General features: G+C 45.2%; 1 protein-coding gene across 1 annotated transcript in view; it reads left to right on the forward strand.

Annotated features, from left to right (window-relative positions):
* Positions 1 to 20,785, forward strand: part of CASD1 (CAS1 domain containing 1) — a 163,794-nt gene extending 143,009 nt beyond the window's left edge. Inside the window, exons 16-18 of the mRNA XM_030200634.1 lie at positions 8,723 to 8,800; positions 15,320 to 15,412; positions 19,993 to 20,785. Coding sequence (XP_030056494.1) covers positions 8,723 to 8,800; positions 15,320 to 15,412; positions 19,993 to 20,259 — 438 coding nt within the window. The 3' untranslated portion in view covers positions 20,260 to 20,785. The remainder of the gene's footprint in view (positions 1 to 8,722; positions 8,801 to 15,319; positions 15,413 to 19,992) is intronic.
* The last annotated feature ends 6,674 nt before the right edge of the window (positions 20,786 to 27,459 follow it).

The raw sequence follows: 27,459 nt of genomic DNA on the forward strand, positions 1-27,459 counted from the left end.
CTCCAGGAAAAGGATCTGCAGATCAACCTCCTGGAGCTCCGAGCGATCTGGAACGCACTGAATGCTTTCAGAGATCGGCTGTCCTGTCAAATTATCCAAATTCGGACAGACAATCAGGTTGCAATGTATTACATCAACAAGCAGGGGGGCACCGGATCTCGCCCCCTGTGTCAGGAAGCCGTCGGGATGTGGCGTTGGGCTTGCCAGTTCGGCATGCTCCTCTAAGCCACATACCTGGCAGGCGTAAACAACAGTCTGGCCGACAGACTGAGCAGAGTCATGCAACCGCACGAGTGGTCGCTCCATTCCAGAGTGGTACGCAAGATCTTCCGAGCGTGGGGCACCCCCTCGGTGGACCTTTTCGCCTCTCAGACCAACCACAAGCTGCCTCTGTTCTGTTCCAGACTTCAGACACACGGCAGGCTAGCGTCGGATGCCTTTCTCCTTCATTGGGGGACCGGCCTCCTGTATGCTTATCCTCCCATACCTTTGGTGGGGAAGACCTTACTGAAGCTCAAGCAAGACCGCGGCACCATGATTCTGATAGTGCCCTTTTGGCCCCGTCAGATCTGGTTCCCTCTTCTTCTGGAGTTGTCCTCAGAAGAACCGTGGAGATTGGAGTGTTTTCCCACTCTCATTTCGCAGAACGATGGGGCGTTGCTGCACCCCAACCTTCAGTCTCTGGCTCTCACGGCCTGGATGTTGAGGGCGTAGACTTCACTGTGTTGGGTCTGTCTGAGGGTGTCTCCCGTGTCTTGCTTGCCTCTAGGAAGGATTCCACTAAAAAGAGTTACTTTTTCAAGTGGAGGAGGTTTGTTGTTTGGTGTGAGAGCAAGGCCCTAGAACCTCGTTCTTGCCCTGCACAGAACCTGCTTGAATACCTTCTGCACTTAAAAGAGTCTGGCCTCAAGACCAACTCAGTAAGGAATCACCTTGGTGTGATTAGTGCTTACCATTATCGTGTGGAAGGTAAAGCCATCTCTGGAGAGCCTTTAGTCGTTCGTTTCATGAGAGGCTTGCTTTTGTCAAAGCCCCCTATCAAGCCACCTGCAGTGTCATGGGATCTCAACGTCGTCCTCACCCAGCTGATGAAACCTCCTTTTGAGCCACTGGATTCCTGCCATCTGAAGTACTTGACCTGGAAGGTCATTTTCTTGGTGGCAGTTACTTCAGCTCGTAGGGTCAGTGAGCTTCAAGCCCTGGTAGCTCATGCTCCGTATACCAAATTTCATCACAACAGAGTAGTGCTTCGCACTCACCCTAAGTTCCTGCCGAAGGTGGTGTCGGAGTTCCATCTTAACCAGTCAGTTGTCTTGCCAACATTCTTTCCCAGGCCGCATACTCGCCCTGCTGAACGTCAGTTGCACACATTGGACTGCAAGAGAGCATTGGCCTTCTACTTGGAGCGGACACAGCCCCACAGACAGTCCGCCTAATTGTTTGTTTCTTTCGACCCTAACAGGATAGGGGTCGCTGTCGGGAAACGCACCATCTCCAATTGGCTAGCAGATTGCATTTCCTTCACTTATGCCCAGGCTGGGCTGAATCTAGAGGGCCATGTCACGGCTCATAGTGTCAGAGCCATGGCAGCGTCGGTGGCTCACTTGAAGTCAGCCACTATTGAGATTTGCAAGGCTGCGACGTGGTCATCTGTCCACACATTCACATCACATTACTGCCTCCAGCAGGATACCCGACGTGACAGTCGGTTCGGGCAGTCGGTGCTGCAGAATCTGTTTGGGGTTTAAATCCAACTCCACCCTCCAGGACCCGAATTTATTCTGGTCAGGCTGCACTCTCAGTTAGTTGTTCTTCGTAGGTCAATTTTCTGTTGTTCCCTCGCCGTTGCGAGGTTAAATTGACCTGGGTTCTTGTTTTGAGTGAGCCTGAGAGCTAGGGATACCCCAGTCGTGAGAACAAGCAGCCTGCTTGTCCTCTGAGAAAGTGAATGATACATACCTGTAGCAGGTGTTCTCCGAGGACAGCAGGCTGATTGTTCTCACCTTCCCTCCCTCCTCCCCTTTGGAGTTGCGTTTCATCATTTTTGCTTGTCATTCAACTGAGCGGGAACGGTCACGGATGGGCGGGAAGACGGCCGCGCATGCGCGGTGGGCGTGCCCTGCGTGCGGGACCGCCCGCGAAGTTTTGTTCCGGTTGGTGGGGGCTGACGTGTACGTCACCCAGTCGTGAGAACAATCAGCCTGCTGTCCTCGGAGAACACCTGCTACAGGTATGTATCATTCACTTATTGGGTCCAAGAAGGTAAATGGTCCCACACGTTCGTTGATAAATTTATAGAGGAGGCCTGTGGCAAGGTCGAAACAAGTCTTGTCAAGCATTGTGTTTTAATCCTCTGCATGTTATAGTCATTTAATAAATTTGTCAATAGACTATATAAATCTGGTATGCTATTTTCACCTTCAACTTTTATATTGGGCACATAAAAATTAAACTAGATCATGAGGAGCTGAAAATACCACCATTTTTAGATTCTTACGAGGTAATGTTTATAAACACTTTCTAAGCATAAAACCAAATTTTATATGTAGAGTATTAAAATTCACCACCACATGCACAGATAAAAGTATATATGGAAACAATTGTATGCATATATTTATATGTATATAAAGTGGGCATTCTCAGGGCATAGTGTTGGGTTTAAATGTGTAGTTATAAAATGTAAAAGTATATGGAGTAAATATTCAGCCAGCAGCAGTGAACATTTTACAGACCGCTGCCAGCATTATTCCTGGATATTTATTGTCAGGCCTTGTCCAGACTTTGGAATTAAATACCCAGTTTATGCAACACTGGCTAACACATGGCTAGTTAAGTCAATATTCAGAACTTAAGTGGCCATAGGTTGCCACATAAAGATAGGACTGTGTTTTATGTGGTTACCTGGAACACCCCCAAAATAGCCAGCTTTCTCTTAGGTGCTAACCGCTAATTTTCAGTGGTGATAACCAATTAAGTGTCGCTGAAAATTAATGGACAGTCCTGAATGAGTAATTTAACCAGTCAGTGGCCGGTTAAATAATTTTGAATATCAACCAAATATGTATGTAACCAGCAGATGTACATGCGTATATTTATGCTTGATCTGAGCAGATACTAATATATGTGTTTTACATTTGTTTTGCGTTGCACATTTTTAAAAGAAAAGTGTTGATGTATTTTCCATTTGTAAAACGTCCACTTTTCTGTGCATACCAGCCTCATCCACTATGTGCGAAGTTGTGAAATGATTCTCCATGAGTGCAATTTTATAAGTGGGTGCCTATACAGGGAAGGCATTTATAGTACCCCTGTGGGCCATCGTTAAATAGGATAACCAAAAACTTTGAGACCGGAGTAACTTTGTGTGTGTATGTGCAGGTACAAACACACATATTCATGTATTTTATCTAATACACACAAGTGCTGATCCTGCCCACGGAACATCTAAGGGTCTGTGATAGTGTGAGCGAGGTTGGATTGGGAGGCTTGAACCCTGTTACCTCACAGGTACAGTAAATAAAGAATATAGGGGAGGGAGCCCTGCTAACTCCTGTAGTCGGTGGTCAGCCCGGATATTGAATGCTGGGCCATTTCCGGTGACCAGCATTGAGTATCCAGTTTATTTTTGGTCAGTTTAAACTTAACTGGCTAAGCTGCTATTAGGAGATATCCGGTTTAAGTTTAAACTAGCCAAAGATATTCCAGCTGTTTAAGCAGCCCAGTGTATCAGCTTAAAATAGCCAGCTATGCACTGAATATTCAGGGATAGCTGGCTATATCTCACAATATAGCCGGTTATCTCCTAGCCACTAAGTGGAAGCCAGCTATCCCCTGCTGAATATCACTGGATAGCCATTTTAGTGCCATTTAACCAGCCAGGTGCTATTCCTGGCCGATTAAATGTTTTTTGAATATTGGGGGGGGGGGGGGGGGAAATCTCTTTAATTTCAGAGGCAAATTTCACACAGGTCTGTAGCTGATGAGTCTCAAACCCACAGTACATACAACCTGGCAAGTAACTGTATAAATACAGGTCTGGCTCCAGCCAGACCTCAAGAGCAGGATTCTTGTAAAGCTAAAATTAAAGCTTGGCCTACTGCAGCCAGGTTCTGGTAGCTTACAAATAAACGGGAGAGCTACACTGCAGGGTGGCTTCTGTCCTCCCAGGGCCTCTCTGCTGTATTCTCCGAGAGGGCTTTTCCTTCCTCTTCACTGTTGAGCCCCGCCCTCCTGGCCAGACAGCCTAACATCCCTATGCTTATGTTGGCTCTGATTCAGCCTCTGACATAAAATGTAAAGAACTAATCCTTACCTATAAAAGAACCAGATATGAAAATATTTTTGTGATTAGCAAGGAAAATTCAATATAGGCTGCACCCACAAAAAACTGGTTTGGGCATCTGACAGAGTACTCTGTTTCGGAGATCATTCCTCAGGGCCATTAAAGGCCAGATCTTCCAAACTCCTCCTTGGCAGCGTCTTAATCAACTACAGTTATCCAGGGAAAAAACTCCTTATAAGGCACTTAGCCCTTCCCTGATGTATCCCAGCATGCATGAGACAGGGGCTGGGCGCCGCCGTTTTGACAAGGGCAGGCTCTGAGGCAGGAGGGAGTAGGTGTTGCTCCCACCTCCAATTCTAAGGTATTTGGGAGGGGATTACACTAGACCACCGGGGATTACACTAAACCTGTTAAAGGTTTGGGGGGGGGGGTCAGGAGAGGATCTGCTGGACAACAAAGGACCTGTTAAACTTTTGGGAGGATCAGGAGGGGTCTGCTGAATCACCAGGGACCTATTACAGGTCTGAGGGGTTGGTAGGGGGTCTGCTGGACCACTAGGGAGCTTTGAAAAGTTTGGGAGGGGCAGGGGGTCCAATTGTTACTGGACATACCCAAAAGAGCTTTGCCAGGAACGTTCGGACTAGAGACTTGCACAAGAACGGGGATTGTGGGATTCCCACGGGGACGGAGGCAGTTCTGCGGGATTCCCATGGGGACGGAAGCAGTTCTGCGGGGATCCCGTGGGGATGGAAGCAGTTCCTGCGGGGTTCCCATGGGGATGGAAGCAGTTCCTGTGGGGTTCCCGTGGGGATGGAAGCAGTTCCTGCAGGGTTCCCGTGGAAGTGTATGCTGCACTTGTGCCAGCCTCTTACCTACTGAGTACCAACTTCGTGAGTTCTGTCTCCTCCTCCTTGCTTTAGCAGCACAGATGCGGAAAGTCTCCATTAAGGAGGTGGTAGAGATACAAATGGTGATGAAATTCAAAAAGGCATGGGATAAACATAGAGGATCTCTAATTAGAAAATGGAAGCTATACAAAAAACTAAACTTAAATGGCTGCATGTGTGTGGATGTATCGAGCGACACTTAGATGGCGGCTCTGGCTGTGATGAACTAGGGCTGATACTGGGAGATCTGTATGGTCTGTGTCTCATATATGGCAATCTGGTTTAAGATGGACTGGAAAGGGCTTAGACAGCAACTTTAGTGGCTGGAACATGAGGACAGTGCTGGACAGACTTCTAAGGTCTGTGTCCAGCAAATGAGAAGATGAATAGGCTGGAGTGGGCTTCGAGGTCAACTCCAGCAGTTGGAACATAAAGGTAGGGCCAGGCGGACTTCTATGGTCTATGTCCCAGAAACACCACAGAAAGACCATAATCAAGTATATAATATCACATTCATTGTTGATTTAATCATGAATTGATAATGATTATGTCTGTTGGGCAGACTGGATGGACCGTTCCGGTTTTTATCTGCTGTCATTTACTATGTTACTATTAATCCTCTCTGCTCCCGGGCTGATGCGCAGACCTCAGCTCTGACATAGGCATGAACATCAGATGTCACCTGACCTACTAGCTTGTGCATTTTGCGATCTCTTAGCAAACAGTGCCAGTGAATCAGAGAAGTCTTACATGTGCGCACCACAGTGTTCCAACTTCCATTCCTTCCTTGCCTGCAGTGCTGTGGCTCGAACCCAGAGAGCAGACAGGAATTTTTTTTTTTAATGTACCATTAAATTCTTGTGGGGACAGGTTAGATTCCCCGCGGGGACGGATGGGGACGGGTTAGATTCCCTGCGGGGACGGACGGGGACGGGTCAGATTCCCTACGGGGACAGATGGGGATGGGTTAGATTCCAGTGGGGATGGGTGGGGACGGGTTGGATTTCTGTCCCCGTGCAACTCTCTAGTTCGGACCCCTTTACCAACCAATGCTTAAAATTAACAGCATGCATATAATTTACATGCTGTTAGTGTTGAGCATTGATCGGTTTTTCCGACTCTGTTGAGCTAGTGTTTTTTGAGTTCAGTGCATTGAGCCGTTAGGCATGTAAACTGCATGGGCACATAGAAGAGTGTGCATATGCTTTTTCCCATATAGCCTTAAGAAAGTTTTCAAAATGAAAATATATGCAGACCCATGCTTTGAAAATGGCCCTCAAAGATTTCAACTAGAGTGCATGTGGTAAGCAAGTCCCATTGCAGTATGTGGAGCAGATGTAGTCTTTGTGTGGGTAACTAGCTAATAGATAATCAGCTTATATCCTCTGCTGTTCCTTTTCCTAAATCTGGAAATTATGGCACAAATGTTTGTGCAGTTTGATATCCCCACTTCTTGTCAAGAAACTCCCATGTCAGTTCTGTCTATTACTATATCAAATAAAGTATATTAAAGTGATGTACGACTAAAGCTAAGAGAAAAGGGTGAGTAACCACAGAATGAAACAAAAAAGGCATAGGTTACAAAAAAGTGCAATAAATGCCTTTTATAGCAAAACCAAAAATAATTATAGTAATAAACATATGAAACAGGCACAGGACACAACCCAGTGAAAGCCGCTGGGCCTGGTAGCTAATACAGGAACAGCCTGGCTGAAGTATGTCTTTAAGGGGTCCTTTTGGACGTGCGCTGGACCATTTCTCCACCGCGTCTGTTACGCTCTGCTACACTTCTCCAGGATGGGTCGGTTTCTGTTTCCTAACCCAGCAGCAGCCATCTTGGCTAGCTCAGGAGGGGGCAGCCATCTTGTATACAAGAACAGGAAGGAAGCCCATATTTGGGTGAAGGGCATCTCCTCTGATGGGGGCGGCCATCTTGGAACAGCTGCACATGGTTGAGCCTAATTCCTGCTCTATTTAAAGCCCTGTTTCCAGTCCTTCCATGCTTCGGCTTCTATTCGCGTAGAGGTTGTGGTCTTCACCTGTTCCAGTGTTTTCCTGTGTTCCTGACCTTGGATTGCTTTCTGACCACGCGTTGTGTTGCTGCCTGCCTTGACCTTGGACTGTTTACTGACTATTCTTTGCTCTGCCATTTACGGGCTCTGGACTGTGTTTGTTTGCCCACCTGTCTGTTCAGTGGTCGTGCAACCCCGCTGGTTCCGGAAGTCCTGCCGGCCACTCGAACCCAGGGGCTCAACTCCTGGGGGGCAGTGGCTAAGTGCAGGTGAAGCTAGGGGTTGTCTGGCTGCCTGACCGAGTGCGGTGTCACTCCTCTTCGCCGTGCTCAGTTGGGGCACAAGGGCTCACACATCTCCAGTCATAACAGCGTCTGGGGGGGAAGAAAGGGGAGGTTGAGCTGGGAAATGGATGTGCAGCAAAATGGAAACCAGTGCACGTCTATTTATGGCCTGAGCTCTTAACAACACCCAGTGACTTAGCTGTAAGGGCTCACGAGTTACCCGTGCGGTAACCGTCCAGCGTGCGCCAACTGCCGATTACTGCCAGGAACGCTCCCATGGTAGAAAATAGAAAACTATTTTCTGCTGCGTGTTTTTGGCGCACGCCACATTTGGAGTTGCTGGGCAGTAATACTGATTTGGTGCGTGCTGGATGCGCGTAGGCCATTACACACCTTTGTAAAAAGGCCCCTAAATTTCTTTAAAGAGGTTTCCAGGTAAATGCCCAAGGGCAGACAGTTCCAAAGTATTGGTGCCATAACACTGAACGTGAATTTGTAGTATGATCTAAGCGGAGTTGGAGGTGAAAAGGAATAGCCAGGAGATTCTGTTGGGAGGAGTGAAGATTTTGAGATGGAGAATATTGTATAAGCATATTAGACAAAAAAAAGAGAGTAACCTGGATTTTTCTCCCTAACCTGTAATGGGTACACACATACAATATATACCATTAACAGGAGAGTCCCTTAACTCGTACAGTTCCGTGCAAGCCTGCTCTTCACTCCTCCATCTCTCTTTGGGTTAAAATAGCACAGTCTTCAAAAAAGCCAAGCTGTTGGGGTTGGGATTTTCTTAGTAAATAGAATATCTTAGAGTTATAATTATAACTGGGCTTCAGTTCTTAGCTGTTCATAAATTGTAAATTTAGATTTTTCCAGCTAATTAAGAGTACTGAAAAATCAGTAGTTGTCAGTGTTTTTGTACTGCTGGTGTTGATGAGCCACTTGCTTGACATTAGCACAGATAAGGTGCAAGATGCAAGACAAGCCAGGATAGGGATGAGACAGTACCAGGACAAGCAGTGTTTTACCAGTGTTTATCTTTTATTTTAACTTTTTGCATCAGGAGATTTTTATTGATGTTGGTTAAAACCTAAAGCCCTTAAGTATAACTGACTGAGTGGTCTATTGTGTTTCCTTGTGACAACAGCTGTTGTAGAAATGATATCTGCCAGCCACCCACCCTGTATAAAACATCTTTAAAGAAAAATCTATGGCACAAATACAATGGGTTCCATGTCTTCCATTTTTGTCTTTCAGACATACTCAATCTGGGCTAGTAGCTGTAAAAACAAAACTGAATGCAATGAGCTGCATCCATCTGTGTCTGTGGTGCAGGTAATTGACCATGTTTTAAATTTTAGATATTTTTGTTTAATTGTTACCAGGAGATAGTAATTTTATAGTAGTAACGTATACTAAAACAATAAACTCAGTGTTTGATTCTTTATCAACAGCAGCAAACTCTTAGACACATGACATTCTCCGAGGACAAGCAGGCTGCTTGTTCTCACGACTGGGTGACGTCCACGGCAGCCCCCACCAACCGGAACAAAACTTCGCGGGCGGTCCCGCACGCAGGGCAAGCCCACCGCGCATGCGCGGCCGTCTTCCCGCCCGTGCATGACCGTTCCCGCTCAGTCTTTTCTTTTCCGCGCCTGGAGAGAGACGTGTTCGTCTCTCTCTTTGTCAGCCCCGGAAACCGGATCGCGTTGTTCGCGAATCTTCATTTATTTTTCGTTTATTTTCGTTGCCGCGTTTTCTCTTTAGTTTTTCTGAAAAAAAAAAAAAAAACCGCGCTGTACTTGTTTTCCCTCGTCTTTTAGCGGGGGCGTCGCGTTGCGGCCTTGTGGCGGCGCGATCGATTTCTTTTCGAGGTGTGATTTTACCGCCACCATCGACGACTTTGATTTCGCCGATGCGATTTTTCCGTCGATGTCCTCGAAGGTCCCGAGTGGATTTAAGAAGTGTGGTCGGTGCGGCCGGCCTATCTCGCAGACCGACACTCACGCTTGGTGCCTCCAGTGCCTCGGGCCGGAGCACGATACCAAGTCGTGTACTTTGTGTCTTGGTCTCTGGAAACGGACTCAAGTAGCGAGGCAAGTTCTTCGGGACCGTCTTTTTGGAACTTGCGCCGGCCCCTCAACGTTGACCTCGACGGCATCGGTATCGACGGCCGGTTCTTCGGTACCGGTATCGATGTCCGCGAAATCGGCACCGATGGCATCGACCCCAGGAGCACAGGTCCCGTCGGCCCGCCGGTCCTCCGGTGACGGCAGGGGTGAGAGGCCGCGTGGGCAATCGGCCCCAGTCACTCCCTCTACACAGGGCCCTCGGGACCCGGTCCCTCGAGGCCGAGGGGGATCGACCTCCTCCTCCTGCATTCCACCTAGCGCCGATGACGGGCATCGCAAGAAAACAAAGAAGCACCGTCATCGGTCGCCATCGATGCATCCGGCCCCCGGTGCCGGAGAGGAGTCGACGCCGAGAAAGCGTCAGCGTCGAGAGGAGAGGTCCCCCTCTGTAGTAGAGGTACCGCCGCATCAGGGTCCCAGCACTTCGGTGCAGTCTCCTGGACCCGAGCAGCTTCCGGCACCGACGCCTCTACCGGCCCCCCCGTCTTTCCCGGCAGCGGGCCTGGACGAGTGCCTCCGAGCCATCCTTCCGGGATCCTGGAAGGGCTGATGCGCCGGCGCCGTTGACTGTGGCGCCGGCGAGCTCTAGCCCGGTGCCGAGGACGCCGACGCCACGCAGGTGGAGTCGACGTCGATGGAGGGAGCTTCATCCCCGCCGGCGCGGGAGTCCACCGCTCGACGACACCGAGGCCTCTGTGCCTCGACGTCGAGCCGGGCCCGGTTGAGGACTCATCTGCACGAGCTTATGTCCGACACCGAGGAAGAGGCCTCGTGGGGGGAGGAGGAGGACCCCAGATATTTCTCCTCAGAGGAGTCTGTGGGCCTTCCCTCTGACCCCACGCCTTCACGAGAGAAAGCTCTCGCCTCCTGAGAGCCTCTCCTTTGCCTCCTTTGTCAGGGACATGTCTATATGCATTCCCTTCCCCGTGGTCTCTGTGGATGAGCTGAGGGCTGAGATGCTCGAGGTCCTCGATTATCCATCACCACCTAGAGAGTCCTCCACGGTACCGTTGCACAATGTCCTCAAAGAGACACTGCTTCGGAACTGGGTGAGACCATTATCTAATCCCACCATCCCCAAGAAAGCAGAGTCCCAATACAGAATCCACTCGGACCCAGAGTTAATGCGGCCCCAATTGCCTCATGACTCGGCGGTCGTGGACTCTGCTCTCAAGAGGGCACGGAGTTCGAGGGATACCACCTCGGCGCCCCCGGGGCTGGAATCTCGCACTCTGGACTCGTTTGGGAGGAAGGCCTACCAATCTTCCATGCTCATGACCCGCATCCAGTCTTACCAGCTCTACACGAGCATCCACATGCGGAATAATGTGAAGCAACTGGCGGACCTGGTTGACAAGCTCCCGCCGGAGCATTCCAGGCCTTTTCAGGAGGTGGTCAGGCAGCTGAAGGCGTGCAGAAAGTTCCTGTCCAGGGGTATATATGACACCTGTGACGTGGCATCTCGTGCTGCGGCCCAAGGTATAGTGATGCGCAGGCTCTCATGGCTGCGTGCCTCTGACCTGGACAACCGCACCCAGCAGAGACTGGCCAACGTCCCTTGCCGGGGGGATAATATTTTTGGTGAGAAGGTCGAGCAGCATCAGCGGGAAACTGCCCTCGACAAGCTCTCCCACCGGGCACCTTCAGCATCCACCTCAGCAGGTGGACGTTTTTCCCGGGCCCGGCAGTCTGCGCCCTATGCTTTTCCCAAGCGTAGGTACACCCTGCCGGCCCGAAGGCCTCGTCAGGCACAAGGACAGTCCCAGCGCGCTCGTTCCCGTCAACAGCATGCGCCTAAGCAGCCCCCGGCGCCTCCACAGCAAAAACCAGGGACGGGTTTTTGACTGGATCCACGGGAACATAGCTGCCATCAAAGTGTCCGTGCCGGACGATCTGCCAGTCGGGGGGAGGTTAAAACTTTTTCACCAAAGGTGTCCTCTAATAACCTCCGACCAGTGGGTTCTCCAAATAGTGCGGTGCGGATATGCCCTGAATTTGGCCTCCCTGCCACCAAATTGTCCTCCAGGAGCTCAATCCTTCAGCTCCAATCACAAGCAGGTACTTGCAGAGGAACTCTCCGCCCTTCTCAGCGCCAATGCGGTCGAGCCCGTACCACCCGGGCAGGGATTCTATTCCAGGTACTTCCTTGTGGAAAAGAAAACAGGGGGGATGCGTCCCATCCTAGACCTGAGAGGCCTGAACAAATTCCTGGTCAAAGAAAAGTTCAGGATGCTTTCCTTGGGCACCCTTCTGCCAATGATTCAGAAAAACGATTGGCTATGTTCCCTGGATTTAAAGGACGCATACACTCACATCCCGATACTGCCAGCTCACAGACAGTATCTCAGATTCCGCCTGGGTGCACGGCACTTTCAGTATTGTGTGCTGCCCTTTGGGCTCGCCTCTGCCCCACGGGTGTTTACAAAGTGCCTCGTGGTGGTAGCGGCGTATCTACGCAAGCTGGGAGTGCACGTGTTCCCATATCTCGACGATTGGCTGGCTCCCTGTGTCAGGAAGCCGTCGGGATGTGGCGTTGGGCTTGCCAGTTCGGCATGCTCCTCCAAGCCACATACCTGGCACTCTTAAGTGGGTAATTTTATAACTGCGCATATTGTTGAAAAGTATTCATATACTTTTCACTACATGGAGGTGGTAAGATTTTCAGAGCATACTTTAACTTTGAAATTTATCCCATAGGTTACCTGCATATATCTTGTACCTGACAGTGTGCAGATGCTTTTTCAGAATAAAAATATTGCATACTTTGAAAATATGCAAAACTGTACATATAGCTCTTAATCATGCTCCAGCTCTGGTCCAGTTCTACTCCCACTGCACTCTTCTCTTCCATGTGCAAAATGGCATGGTGCTCTAATTTTTACCACATATAGGGGAAGATAGTTTTATAAAAGCTCATTTCAAAATGTAAAGCACTGTTTTACCTATGGAGTTGCTTTCAAAACTCTACTCCCTATGTCTGACAAATGCTGTCTACGTTGGAAGGGTGACCTGTTCATGCTTTGGGTTAACCTGCTATCTTGCGCACACTAATACTCATTCAGCTTTGACTGCTGTTTTGCTTAACTTTTGTACACTCATTCCCTGTTTTATTATTAATTTAATGTACCGAGAGTTTTTCCCTGGCTAGTGGTTGCAAGTAATGCCCCATTTAAAATAAATTGTATCTGCCTATTCTTGTAGCCCAAATGCATAACTATACACTCAACCTCAATAAATCTTGTCTACACATTTGCCTAAAGTATATATGTCCTGCAAAATCAATGAGTTGTCCTGGGTATTTACATTGTGACAATTCAGTGTTCCTACTTTCAGATCACTTCCCAAAATAGAGGTCCCAGCAACCAGTGTTCCCCATATGCTGAATAGGAGTCCGCTGTCTGCCTCTTCCACAGAATTCAAACTGCAAGATGGTTGTAGCTTACTCAGGCGCCAATGCACAAAGGACACCGTGCGAGAACTTACCGAATCACAAACAATGACTAATGCCCAAAGGGGGGAATGGGATTCAGATGAGATGCATGGAAATTCCTTTGTGCATTGGTTGCTGTTTAAGACTTGGGTGCTTAGCACATGTGCAGAACAGGATTGTTTCCTGGGAATCAAGGGCATCTTTCCTGGTTTCGGGGTGCCCATTGATCTGGCCTCAAAAAAAAAAAAGTCAGTCACCCACAGGTTAGTGGCTCTTACCTGGCTAGCCTTGTGGAACTTTTTCTTCAGCCCTGCCACCAAGGTAGACTGAGGCAAAAGGTGAAGAACAGGTATGAAGCAGCAAGCAATAGGAGAGAATTTGCTGACGTGGGGGGGAAAAAAGGAAGGAATGATCATTTCCCGAGATCTGCAGAGCACTGGAAGGAGGAGATGGCTCCCTGTACCAGGCTGGGAGGTAGTCGGGGCAGAGGCTGAAGGGAGAAGGAAACTTCATAGGTCAGGGCTCTTCCAATAGCTCCTGACCTGCAGTAAAATCTAACATGTTAAAGGTAGGTGCTCCTTTCTGTGCATCACACGAATGCTCATTATAAGACTAATGAGCTTGTTGTAGTACATTTGCATAGGATTCTTGGTATCTGTTATGGAAAACGGTTAAAACCATGCAAAAGCCTTTTGTGCATTAGATGCTAAATAATATTTGCTTTAGACTGGGTACAGCGGGTCTCAAGCAAACGTTGCCAACACGGTAATCTTTGTGCATCGGACCGTGAGTGGTTATAATGCATAAGAACATAAGCATTGCCATACTGGGACAGACAAGGTTCATCAGGCCCAGTATTCTGTCAACAGTGGCCAGTCCAGGTCACAGATACCTGGTAAGATACCAAAACAGTAAAACAGATTTTATGTTGCTTATCCCACATCCATCTTGAGAATGGTTTATGGACTTTTCTTGTAGGAAATTATCCAAACTTTTATTAAACCTTGCTAAACGAACTGCTTTTACCATATTCTTTAGCAATAAATTCCAGAGTTTAATTACACATTGAGTGAAGAAATATTTTCTTTGGTTTGTTTTAAATTTACTACTTAGTGGCTTCACTACATGACCCTTAGTCCTAGTATTTTTGGAAAGAGTAAACTACCATTTTACATCTACCTGTTCCACTCCACTCAGTATTTTATAAACCTCAGTCGTATCTTCCCTCGACCGTCTCTTCTCCAAACTAAAGAGCCCTAGCCACTTTAGCCTTTTCTCATAGGGAAGTCCTATTTAATTCAGGAGTAATGCTGCCCAGTAGAGAGTGACATGTGGACGGGGACCCACGGTAACTGCGGGGACGGGGCAGGGATGGGGACAGAGCCTGAGACAGGGACAAACTTTGTCCCCATGTTATTTTCAACTTTGATGCCTGTTAATGAACTGAACTGTTACTTATGTTTGAGTGACGCAGGCAACAATATTTTGATTTTTTTTTTGAAAAACAAGCAAATATGCTGGCCACAATTAGCAAAGTTTGCATGGGGGATCCTATACATTCCAGCTACAGCACTTCTAAGAAGACATCTTCTATTGCGGGAAGGATTACGGAAGACAGGAGAGCTAGAATGAATCCTGAGATTGTTGATGACTAATTCATCCACAGATTAAAAAATCATACCAGTGCTTCTTAGGGCATATTTCTTCCCCACTAGGGCATACAGAACGGGTTGTATTTTGTACCCCTGGACATTTTAACAGGGTGGTTAGGATTCCTTGGGGTAGTAGAAGTCAGCTGTTTTTTGGGTTGGAAGGGTAGAGGATAGTGGGGGTTATTATAATTCCTTATTATTATTTTCTGTTTGTGATTTATAAACAACAGTTGCACAGCATATTGTTCCTTTTTATTCTTTAATAAAAAGATGTACATATAAAATCATAAGTGTTCGAGGTTCTGTAGATGAGAACAGAGCTCAAGGGGATGGGGCGGGGACAGGGCCAGAACCCAAAGGAATGGGACGGGGACAAACTTTATCCCGGTGTCATTCCCTACCGCCCATCACAGAATCTTATGAAACCCCACCTATCCACTAATTACAATATATATATTTATTATTTGTGAAGTGTAGTTTCTTCAGCCAGTTCATAATGCATCTGCAAATGTCATGCTTAAATCTCTTTATTAATTTCAAAATCAGTCTTTAATTGTACAATATCAATAGTTTTAACTAAGTCCAGGTAAGGATTTCTTTGGTGCCTTTTGTCTTTAATAACATTCTTTTCTCTTTTTAGATATTAGCATTTGTCCTCATCAGGAACATCCCTGGATATGCACGTTCTGTATATAGCTCCTTTTTTGCTTGGTTTGGAAAAATTTCTTTAGAGGTAAGTAAATATCATATGAGTATGTATGAAGTGAAAAAAAAAGTGTACCTAATTAATTTGTTTTTAAAGTAGAGGGGGTAGAAGTTCTATTCATAATATCTATTTTAATCTTTTCTTGTAGTGATGATAGATACAGTGTCGTTGTTTTCAATTTCAGCCCAGTAAAGTTCATTAAGCAATTAGCAGCTGTTCTTGATATAATATACACTGGAATATCTCAGAGGCAGATGATCAGAAGCCCCGCGCTGTTCCAAACAGCACTCTAAAATTAGCACTGGAACAACGCAAGGCATTAATGCCACTACTTCTACTACTTATCATTGATTTCTATAGCGATACTAGATGTACGCAGTGCTGTACACTTGAACATGAAGAGAAAGTCCCTGCTCGACAGAGCTTACAATCGAATTAGGACAGACAGACAGAACAAACAAGAGATAAGGGAATATTAAAGTGAGGATGATAAAATAAGGGTTCTGAACAAGGGTTAGGAGTTAAAAGCAGCATCAAAAAGGTGGGCTTTTAGCTTAGATTTGAAGACGGTCAGAGATGGAGCTTGACGTACCGGCTCAGGAAGTCTATTCCAGGCATATGATGCAGCAAGATAAAAGGAACGGCGTCTGGAGTTAGCAGTGGAGGAGAAGGGTGCAGATAAGAGAGATTTACCCAGTGAATGGAGTTCCCGGGGAGGAATGTAGGGAGAGATGAGAGTGGAGAGGTACTGAGGAGCTGCAGAGTGAATGCACTTATAGGTCAATAAGAGGAGTTTGAACTGTATGCGGAAATGGAGAGGAAGCCAGTGAAGTGACTTGAGGAGAGGGCTAATAAGAGCATAACGACCCTGGCAGAATATTAGTCGTGCAGCAGAATTTTGAACAGATTGAAGAGGAGAGAGATGGCTAAGTGGGAGACCTGTGAGAAGCAAGTTGCAATAGTCTAAGGGAGAGTTAATAGCATGCAAATTTAAGTATGCTTTTAGCTCTGATCATAGGGGTACTTCTGCAGGAGGACTGTGAGAAAAAAGCCTGGACCCGTCAAACAGGGCTGAAGACCTCCAATCCCACCCTGACACAGGGTCTGACCCCCCCCCCCCCCCCCCCCCCCGACAAAGTACCTGACACTTCCCAGGTGGTCTAGCGCTCCCCCAACCCCCTCCCCCCCAACAGAGAGGGCTCGGGAGCTGGAGGTCCAACGCCACCCCTGAGCGCCCCCCCCCCCCCCCCCATTGTACTTCTAACGACGAGGAGGGAGTAGCATTCCTTCAACGCTGCCTCCAAAATGGTGACGCCCTGCCCAGTGCATCATGGGATGCACTGGGCGGGCCTTTCCTACCATAAAAGGGAGAAACTCCCTTATGTTAGGGAAGCCCCAGCACATCCCAGGATGCACTGAACAGGGCGGTGCTGAAGGAAGGGAGGGAGTGCTACTCCCTCCTGGTCATTAGAGGTATATCGGGGGGGAGGGCTTAAGAGGGGCGCTAGACCACCGGGGGGGGGGGGGGGGGCTGGAGGTTCACCGTACCTCTAGCCCCAGAGCCCTCTCTGTCGGGGGGGGGGGCGGGGGAGGGTGTCCGGTTTGCCTCTGTCGGGGGGGGGGGGGGGGGTGTTGAGCACTAGACCACCATGGAAGTGTCATGTGCTGTATCGTGGGGCTGGGGATGTTGGGTGCTCTGTCAGGAGGCTGGGGGTGTCCGGTGCTGTGTTGGGGGAGGGGAGGGTCATCTTTCCAGGTTGGGATGGAGAAGCCTGAGCTGACGTAGGGTTTGGCACAGGAGCAGCGCCCTTGTTTCGCACACTGCCTGCTGAGCATTGGGGAGGAATAGGTAATTCCCTGTTTAGCATGCATTTCGTGGTTGTTTTGTTGTTTTTTGTTATTACATTTGTACCCCGCGCTTTCCCCACTCATGGCAGGCTCAATGCGGCTTACATATTGTATACAGGTACTTATTTGTACCTGGGATAATGGAGGGTTAAGCTGCCTGTGCCTGAAGTGGGAATCAAACTCAGTTCCTCAGTTCCCCAGGACCAAAGTCCACCACCCTAACCACTAGGTCACTCCTAGTTCTAGCCAGCTCTGATCATCAGATGGGAGCAAACACAGATTCTAGTAGCGTCCACATTTGCTTTTGATCATCTGGGCATCAGTGCAGCATTATGCACCTACTGCTGTCTTGTGACTAACCCATTGCCTGTAAATTTTGCTTGTGACTATATAGGAACATTTTTTACCATCCCAGATTGTGCTGTCAAGACAATCTAGCTGAGCCAGAGTAAGTGGTAGATTTGTATGAAAGGGTTGGGATTGGCCTGGCAGTTTTCTCCTGCTGCTTTGTTTGCAGCTCAGTCAGAGCCAAGACTAAGGTCTAATACCTTGAGCCTTCATTTGTAGCTGCTTAGGAATATTTTTTTAACCCCAAAACAGCTAATCTGGTCATTTCAACAACAGTCTTGGGCCAGAGTGCCTTCCAGAACCCTGCAATCATAAGCCATGAATCTGGAAACTGTCATCATTGATAACCACAGCGCTTTTCTCGCTGGTGGCCATCAATAGAGTCTATCCAAAGAATGTAAAACCTGTTTTGGGTTGACCCAGCCTTAGTAGTTATACTCTGTATGCATTTGGTTTAAGCTTTAAACTACCTGTAAATATGGTTCATCACAAATAAGTGCCCACTAAGGGCCAGATGCACTAAACTTAACGAGCCATTAACGAGCAAGTAGTAAACCCTGGCATGCACTAAAGACTTCTCCGAGCCATTTTCCGATGATGGTAGCAGCTAACGAAAACGGAATGCAGATGAGCAAATTGTGTAGAAACTCTATTGAAATGAGATACACTAACCTTTTCCGATTGCCTTAACGCTGGAAAATCTAACGAGAGGTATGTACTTGTCATTGGGGCTGCGCGGGATTGAAAAACTTCTATAAATATTACAAAAAAAAATCGGGGAAAAAAGTGCTTGTCAGGGATGTCCTTTATGGACGTGCTTCACTCAGCTGAGAGACCTGGAAGTCTCTCACACCGCGTTTAGCTCAGCCCCCCCCCCCCCCCCCCCCCCCCCCCCCCCCCCCCCCCCCCCCCCCCCCCCCCCCCCCCCGAGGTTGCTGCCGCCACTCCCCCCTGCATTGAAATGACAGCTTCCCGCAGCTCTGGCTTCCCTGCCATCCTCCGCACCCCTGTGGCCCCGCCCCCCCTGAGGTCATCGCCACCGCTCCCCCCTCCACCCGCCCCCCTCCGTCTGCCACCGGGCCAGGCCCTCACAAGCAACAGCTGATTGCTTCCCTTCGGACTTCCCTCCTTTCCTCCCTGGCCCACCCTCGTCTGACGCAAGTTACTTACGTATGCAGGTCCCTGGGGGGAGAGGTATGTATGTGTCAGCGGAGGCATAACGAAGGCGTGGACATCCTTCTTTCAAACATTTTGGACGTCCTCAGTGCCCCCCCCCCCCCCACAGGGATGGCCAAATTTCAAGGGAGTGGAGTGGAGGAGTGGCCTAGTGGTTAGACCACTGGTCTTGCAATCCAGAGGTGGCCGGTTCAAATCCCACTGTTGCTACTTGTGATCCAAAATCCAAATAAATAAAGGGGGTGTCAGAGGCATAGCAGGCATGGACGTCCTTCTCTCAAACATCCACATTTTGGAATATCCAGTGTAACTCACCTTGAGCTACTACTGAAAAAAGTGTGCGCAAAATCTAAATAAATAGTGAAGGATGTCCTCAACTGTAGTCGCAGGGATGGAGGCATAGCGAAGGAGGTCCTTCACCCATACTCTTTAAAAAAAAAAAAAAAGTCAAAAGTTTTTAAAGTTTTCGGGGTGGGAAGGTGGTTAGTGACCACTGTGGTCATCTGGTCATTTAGGGCGCATTTTTGTGGCTTGGTCGTAAAAAAAAAAGGACCAAGTAAAGTCGGCCAAGTGTTCTTCAGGGACACCCTTCTTTTTTCCATTATCACTTGAGGACGCCCATCTGTTAGGCATACCACAGTCCTGCCTTCGCTACACCTCTGACACGCCCCCGGGAACTTTGGTCATCCCTGCGACGGGAAGCAGTTGGGGAAGCCCAAAATCGGCTTCCGATTATGCCGATTTGAGCGACCCTGAGAGAAGGACTCCCGTCTCCCGATTTGTGTCGAAAGATGGGCGCCCTTCTCTTTCGAAAATAAGCCTGATAGGCACCTAAATTGCCTTTATAATGGACACCTTTTCGGACATAGGTGCTGTGTTATAAAATTACCTCTATTATATGCACTATACTGTATAATTAATCTTTTGTTGTAGAGAATCTGCAAATTTCATATCTATTGATACTCTATAATTCTTGGTTTGACATTTTTAAAAAGCTGCAAATATATACTCCTTATCTTGTACATTCATGCTGTTTCTTCGCTGAAAGTGGATATCAATCTATGACAGTTTAGTAATAATATCTTATTTGTATTAGCTTTTTGGAATTCAAGTAATTTTCTGTCTCTGTGTTAAGAAGTAACTATCTGTTTCAGAAATCATTGTTATGTCTTATTTCAGTATTAGAACATGATACAAAACCATACACTTTTTTTTTCTTTTGTTTTTTATTATAGCTCTTTATTTGCCAGTACCACATCTGGCTGGCAGCTGATACAAAGGGGATTTTGGTGCTCATTCCCGGAAACCCAATGCTCAACATTATCGTGAGCACTTTTATCTTTGTGTGTGTGGCACATGAAATTTCTCAGATCACCAATGATCTGGCACAAATTATGGTTCCGAAGGATAATCCTACTCTTCTGAAAAGGTTGCTGTGCATAGTGGGATTTTTCTCTGGACTTCTGCTACTATCAGCAGTTCAAGAGCAATTAAGACATTAGCTTCAAAGGATGCCATAAAAATGATCTGCAAGTTTAATATATATTTGACTGGACAAAAAGAACTGGAGGTAAATAATTAATAAAAAGCAGCACAAGAAGAACCCAAGATGAAATCTTTGTTGAAGTTGTACATATTGCCCCGACACATAATGTATCTAGTAATTCCTTTTCTGAGAATTTGTATTCATACAAATGACTCTGTACAGTGGTAAGAGTAGCAAGCCCTTGTTTTCTACAGGGTACCTGTTCAAGTTTACCTGTTCTTTAGAAGTAATTCTCTTATGAAGGCACAGAATACTGAAGTTGGTTGGCCAGTGTCATTGACAGATAAGGAATTTAATGTTATGTGAAAGCATTTGTGAATATTTGCTAGTGTATGGCAGTTTTGTAACTGTGTTCATTTGTTCATATAAGAACAACTGCAGAGACTGTATGTGCAATTGGTGTAATGTATCTGTTCTGGTACATGTTATAAATGTAATCTTACTGGTAACTGGGGTAATTTTATAAATTAAGGTTTATTAAGTTATTGCTTATTGATTTGTGTTTCTGAGCTGGGATTATTTGGAATGTAAGACCAATATAACACCTATGGAGTTTTTATTGTTGCAAAACCCTTAAGAAAGACTTGCTTATGAAATAGATTTTTTTTTTTTAGCAGCTGTTGATGACAAATGTGGTTTAGAAAAACAAATAGGAAGGATGCAAAAAGAAGGCAGAGTAGAATTAAAAGCTAGAAAAAAACAAGGTCTTTTGTATCTCAAACCAAATATTACATTGCTGCATGGTGAAAGAGGTCATATATTTTCCAAGTATAATATTTGAGAAAGTCTAAAATTAGTAATCCTCATCTCCTGACCATTTACTCATATATAAGAGCCTTCAGTAAAGTAACCTTAGGAAAAATCCTTTTTAAACCAGCCTCAGAGAAATATATACAGCCCCAGTTTAGAAAATCAGCAATGACCCATTCAGCCATATTGTAGCATAATAGTTGTTTTGGGGTACAAACCTGTTTTAAAAGAAACTAGGGATTTGAATTACAACGTAAAGAAGTTTCCTTGACAAATGTTTACTAATTTTTGGTTTAGCTAATGTTTTTTGTGGTGTAAATGTCATTTTTGGTTACTGGATAATTCTTTACATATGTTCTTTGAACAGATGGGTGATGGTAAAAGCCATATAAATTCTAACTTGATCATGTTGTTTCCTAAATTCTCTGTCTTATCCCATCAGAGCTATGAATCCACAAGTGAAAGTAAGTAAAGTACACCTTTGTCAGTGGGAAAAATCATCTGTTTCTGGAGGTGCTATAGAATTAAGGGGCCCTTTTACTAAGGCTAATGATTAGCAAGCACTAAATAAGACGCCCATTGAGGCATATTTTCAAAGCACTTAGCCTTCCAAAGTTCCATAGGTTTCTGTGGAACTTTGGAAGGCTAAGTGCTTTGAAAATATGCCTCATTGTATTCCTATGGGCGTCTTATTGTTTAGTACGCCTTAGTAAAAGGAGCCCTAAGTTTTCTGTATGAATTGCAATCTACATATCTTAGCAGATCAGCTGTGTTTGTTCAGAGTTTTACCACAGAGTGAACTAAAATAGTTGGGAAGTTCTTTAACTCATTAGAACATCAGAAACCTTCATCTGCTCAAGAACATAGAGGTCCTTTTACTAAGCTGTGGTAAAAAGTGGCCTGCGGTAGTGTGGTGCATGTTTTTGGTGCACACTGGGCCATTTTTTACCACAGCCGGGGAAAAAAGGCTTTTTTTAAAACGGGGGCAGTAAATGCTTGTGCGTTGAAATTAAAAGTAGCGCACTACTGTTTACTGCCTGAGTCCTTACCGCCACCCATTGACCTAGAGGTAAGGGCGCATGCGCAGTACTTATGCAGCATGCACCAATGTGGCTGTGCTACCAATTACTGCTGGGATGCACCCTGCAATAGAAAATAGAAAAATATTTTCTACTGTGGGAAACTGTGTGCCAAATTCAAAATTACCACCGGGTGGGCGCGCTATCCAGGCGGTAGTGTCAATTTGGCACACGCTACAAGCACGATAGTCCTACCGCCGCTTTGTAAAAGCGCCCTATAATACACTGTGAGGGCAATTTTATAACAGCACGCCTATTTTATAAAGGTGCCTACTTTTCTTTCTAAAATATCAGCGCAACAGCATGCTCACACCTAAATTGCTGAAACAAGTATGCACCCTGCCCATGTTACACCCATGTACATGCCTTCCAACTAAGCACATTGTCTTTAGGCACATTTTAATAGAATAGCTTGTAGCTGAAAGTTTGGCATTTCCATGTCTATATGCTGGTAGTCTAATCTTGTGTGTATTTGGTACAAAAGTGTTAATGCCTTATTTATAAAATTGCCCCCTATGTATCTGAGCATTATAAGGAGTTAAGAATGTAAGAAAAGCCATACTGGGTCAGACCAGTGGACCATCCAGCCCGTATCCTGCTTCCAACAATAGCCAATCCAGGTCACAATTACCTGGTGAAACCCAATTAGTAGCAACAAATTAGTTGCTTGAGTTTCCGTGAACGGGTATGTATCTGTGAATGATTTTTTTATTTTGTTTTATGGTTTTGTTTTGGTGTTTTTTGTATTCTTTTTTTTTTTTTTTTTTTGCTGGACCTTATACCCTATAAATATTATTTATCTGTTGTAAGTATTGTTTGAAGTTTATTTTTTAATATTTTCAAATATACCTTTCTGCTGTTACTATATGTGTGGTAAAATATGTTATTTTTTGTTATGATTATGTAAAATATGATCTAATTTAAAGATCCAATAAAAGTTTCCTGGATGCTTATTTTTCTAATTAACAAACCTTTGGAGCAGAGCAAATGTTAACAGCACCTGGTCTGTTTCTGCTGTAATTTTCACAAAATGTCTCTTCTTTTTGGTTTCCATATAAACAAATGTCAGTCCTAACTCCCTAGATCAGTGTTTCCCAAGTCTGGTCCTGGATTACCCCTTGCCAGTCAGGTTTTCAGGATATCATAGTAACATAGTAGATGACAGCAGAAAAAGACCTGCACGGTCCATCCAGTCTGCCCAACAAGATAAACTCATATGTGCTACTTTTTGTGTATACCTTACCTTGATTTGTACCTGTCCTTTTCAGGGAACAGACCGTATAAGTCTGCCCAGCACTATCCCGCCTCCGAACCACAAGCCCCGCCTCCCACCACCGGTTCTGGCACAGACCGTATAAGTCTGCCCAGCACCATTCCCGCCACCGGCTCTGCCACCCAATCTCGGCTAAGCTCCTTAGGATTCATTCCTTCTGAACAGGATTCCTTTATATTTATCCCACGCATGTTTGAATTCCGTTACTGTTTTCGTTTCCACCACTTCCCGCGGGAGGGCATTCCAAGCATCCACTACTCTCTCCGTGAAAAAATACTTCCTGTCATTTTTCTTGAGTCTACCTCCCTTCAATCTCATATCATGTCCTCTCGTTCTACCGCCTTCCCATCTACGGAAAAGGTTCGTTTGCAGATTAATACCTTTCAAATATTTGAACATCTGTATCATATCACCCCTGTTTCTCCTTTCTTCCAGAGAATACATGTTCAGGTCAGCAAGTCTCTCCTCATATGTCTTGTAACGCAAATCCCATACCATTCTCGTAGCTTTTCTTTGCACTGCTTAAATTTTTTTTACATCCTTAACAAGATACGTCCTCCAAAACTGAACACAATACTCCGGGTGGGGCCTCACCAACGACTTATACAGGGGCATCAAAACCCCCTTTCTTCTGCTGGTCACATCTCTCTATACAGCCTAACAACCTTCTAGCTACGGCCACCGCCTTGTCACACTGTTTCGTCGCCTTCAAATCCTCAGATACTATCACCCCAAGATCCCTCTCCCCGTCTGTACTTATCAGACTCTCCCCGCCTAACACATATGTCTCCCGTGGATTTCTATTCCCTAATTGCATCACTTTGCATTTCTTCGCATTGAATTTTAATTGCCAAACCTTAGACCATTCTTCTAGCTTTTTCAGATCCTTTTTCATGTTTTCCACTCCCTCCGGGGTGTCCACTCTGTTACAGTCTAACAACCCACTGAAGAATGCTATACAGAAAAAACTAAAATAATGAAATCTCACTGGCAGGCTGAGGGTGCATAGCACACTAGGCTCTTCACACATATGAAAGAATCATGGAAAGCTACAAAGACACACCATATTAAATGCTTGAGGTTACAGGTTAGTGATTTGCCTTATTTGTTTTTAAGCAGAATGAGAGAGATTAACACATACACATTAACACATATATCCACAATGAATATGCATGAACTTGATTTGCAGGCACTGCCTCCATTATATGCAAATCTCTTTCATGCATATTCATTGTGGATATCCTGAAAACCTGACTGGCAGGAGGTACTCCAGGACAGGACTTGGGAACACTGCCCTAGATCAGTGATTCTGTACCAGTGTGTCAAAAGAGCTGGGCAGTTTCACCAAAAATTTGAAATAGATACCAAGCCCATGATTTCGTTAAGAAATAAATGTGCCTGCTGGCTGGGGAGAATTCAAAGCACACAGCTAGGTATTTTAAATCCATATAACTGTTCTCTAATTCTGCTTCCTCTACATTCCGAATGGGACTTGATATACCGCCTTTCTGTGGTTTTTGCAACTACATTCAAAGCGATTTACATAGTGTATACAGGTACTTATTTGTACTTGGGGCAATGGAGGGTTAAGTGACTTGCTCAGAATCACAGGGAGCTGCAGTGGGAATCAAACCCAGTTCCCCAGGATCAAAGTCTGCTGCACTAACCACGTGGCTACTCCTCCACTGTTGCCTCCAGCCCAAGGTGGAAATATTCAAGATTGATTCCCTCTTCATCCTCACTGGCAATCATCATTACTGCATCCAGAACCTAGCTATGCTTCCACCACAATCACTGCTGCCACCAGCCCAGCCTGGAAATGCTGTATTCTTGATGTTGACTGTAAGTTTAGTGAGAATTAGTTTTTCAATATGTGATTGAATGGTAAACAATGAGGCACATCAGTATCAGATTATTTTTGTGAGAAAAAATAAAATTTTATAGCTTTTATTCAATAACAGTTCATAAAGTGAATTTTGTTAAGAACAGTTTATATTTGCCTTGCATCACTTTTAACTATGATTAAATGCTATCTGGGCTCTTCTGTTCAGCTGTAGCTTGCAGCATTCAGTGGGTTACACACATAAACATGGCCTGTCATAGTGAGTCACAACAAGAAGAAAGGTTGAAAACCACTGTCCTAGATTAGATGTTGGGTTGTTTTTTTCTAAGTTGTAAATTTAAAGAGATAGCTTTAGAAAACATATTTTAAATGTGGAAAGAGATTTATAAAATTGTGCAATCACATCCATAAAGTGTATACATATGGAATGCATGTGTGTATGTTTACATGACCTGTGTGTAGGTGTTCACAGGGGCGGAGTTTTAGACAGAATGGAGGCTGAGTTGTTGATGTATTATAAAATACATGTGTACATCCAGGTTGGGACATGAGTTTTGCTAGTATTTTAGAACAGGATCTACAGACATATAGAGCCTGTTAAAAATACATGGAGGAATGGATGTGTGTGCACTGCTTATGTGCAGCAGTAACATCCGTTAGACAAAAATGAATGTGGATAATATCAGCGGAGGGAACATGGCTACATAAATGTCTGTGTCAGCACATAGAAGTGTATGTAGGTATTTCAGAACATATACATGTTTTCCAGCACATAGATCTGTGTTTGCTGTTTTGGAAACTCACATGTCTTATTTTTCACCCAAGCTGTCACAGAGCCTGATATCATTTCATCTGACCCTTGATTTTCCTGCTTATTTGAATTAGTGGGTGATTGATTTTGTTTGCAATAGCAACAATGTGAGTGAAGGGATGGTAGCATTTGAGAAGCTGTTCCAGAGGGGATGTGTGAGATGCTTTAGGCTCCACTGTGGGTATTTTTTCCTTTATTTTTAATCCAATTTTTAACAGAATTTTTTCAAGTAACATACGTGGGATAGCACAGCACACAAAGAAAACAAAGTATAGCGTAAGAAAAGACAAAATAATGCTCTAGTGACAGTGCTTTTCAGTGTACTATGAAAATGGAGGGAGCGAAATTCCACAATTCAAAGAAACTTATTCTAAAGGAAAACATAGGAAACTACATGACGGAGTTGCTAAATCTGAGGGGACACTATTGACAATTCAGTAAGCCTGGAGCAGGGGTGGGCAGTCGAGTTTTTAAAATTTCTACAGTGACTATGCTTAAGATCGGTTTGCATACAATGGAAGCAGTATGCAGTATATTCATTGTGGGGCAGGCTCTCCACTGAGTGGATGAACACTAAATCCCACGGGATTATAGATGCACAAAAAGAAGTGGGAAGTGAACCAATGACTTCAGGACGTTGAGACTATGATGATGTGTAAAGGAGTATACTTTATTGTACACTCGACACAGTACTGTGTTTCGGCCATAGACCTGCCTCAGGAGTCTAAAAAATATTTAAAACATAAATATAAACATAGACATAAAATATAATTTGAGTGGAGGAGTAGCCTAGTGGTTAGGGTGGTGGACTTTGGTCCTGGGGAACTGAGGAACTGAGTTCGATTCCCACTTCAGGCACAGGCAGCTCCTTGTGACTCTGGGCAAGTCACTTAACCCTCCATTGCCCCATGTACGCCGCATTGAGCCTGCCATGAGTGGGAAAGCACGGGGTACAAATGTAACAAAAATAAAAAATAAATACAAGTTTCTTAAAAGATGTCTATAGTTATAAAACACATAAAACAATGGAATACGTATGCACACATACAGAATAAAACAATACATCAATGATTCTGAAAAATTGTAAACAGACAGTATAATTTGAGTTTTCAGATACAAATTTCTAAAAAGATGTCTGTAGTTATCAAACGCATAAAACAGTAGAATATGGATATACACATATAAAATAAATCAACACATCAATGATTCTAAAACTTTAAGGTGTTGGTAAGCAAAGCACAATAAATAATATATGGATGACATATATAAAAGATTAATTAGATTAATAATGTGTAAAGGATGTATATTATTAAAATTTAGAACAAATCTTAAATTCATCAAAATGTTAATATGCTTATAAATATATTGAAAAACTAATAGGACAAAAAAAATTTAATATA

Source organism: Microcaecilia unicolor, chromosome 1 (assembly GCF_901765095.1).
Source record: "Microcaecilia unicolor chromosome 1, aMicUni1.1, whole genome shotgun sequence".
Lineage (NCBI taxonomy): Eukaryota > Metazoa > Chordata > Amphibia > Gymnophiona > Siphonopidae > Microcaecilia > Microcaecilia unicolor.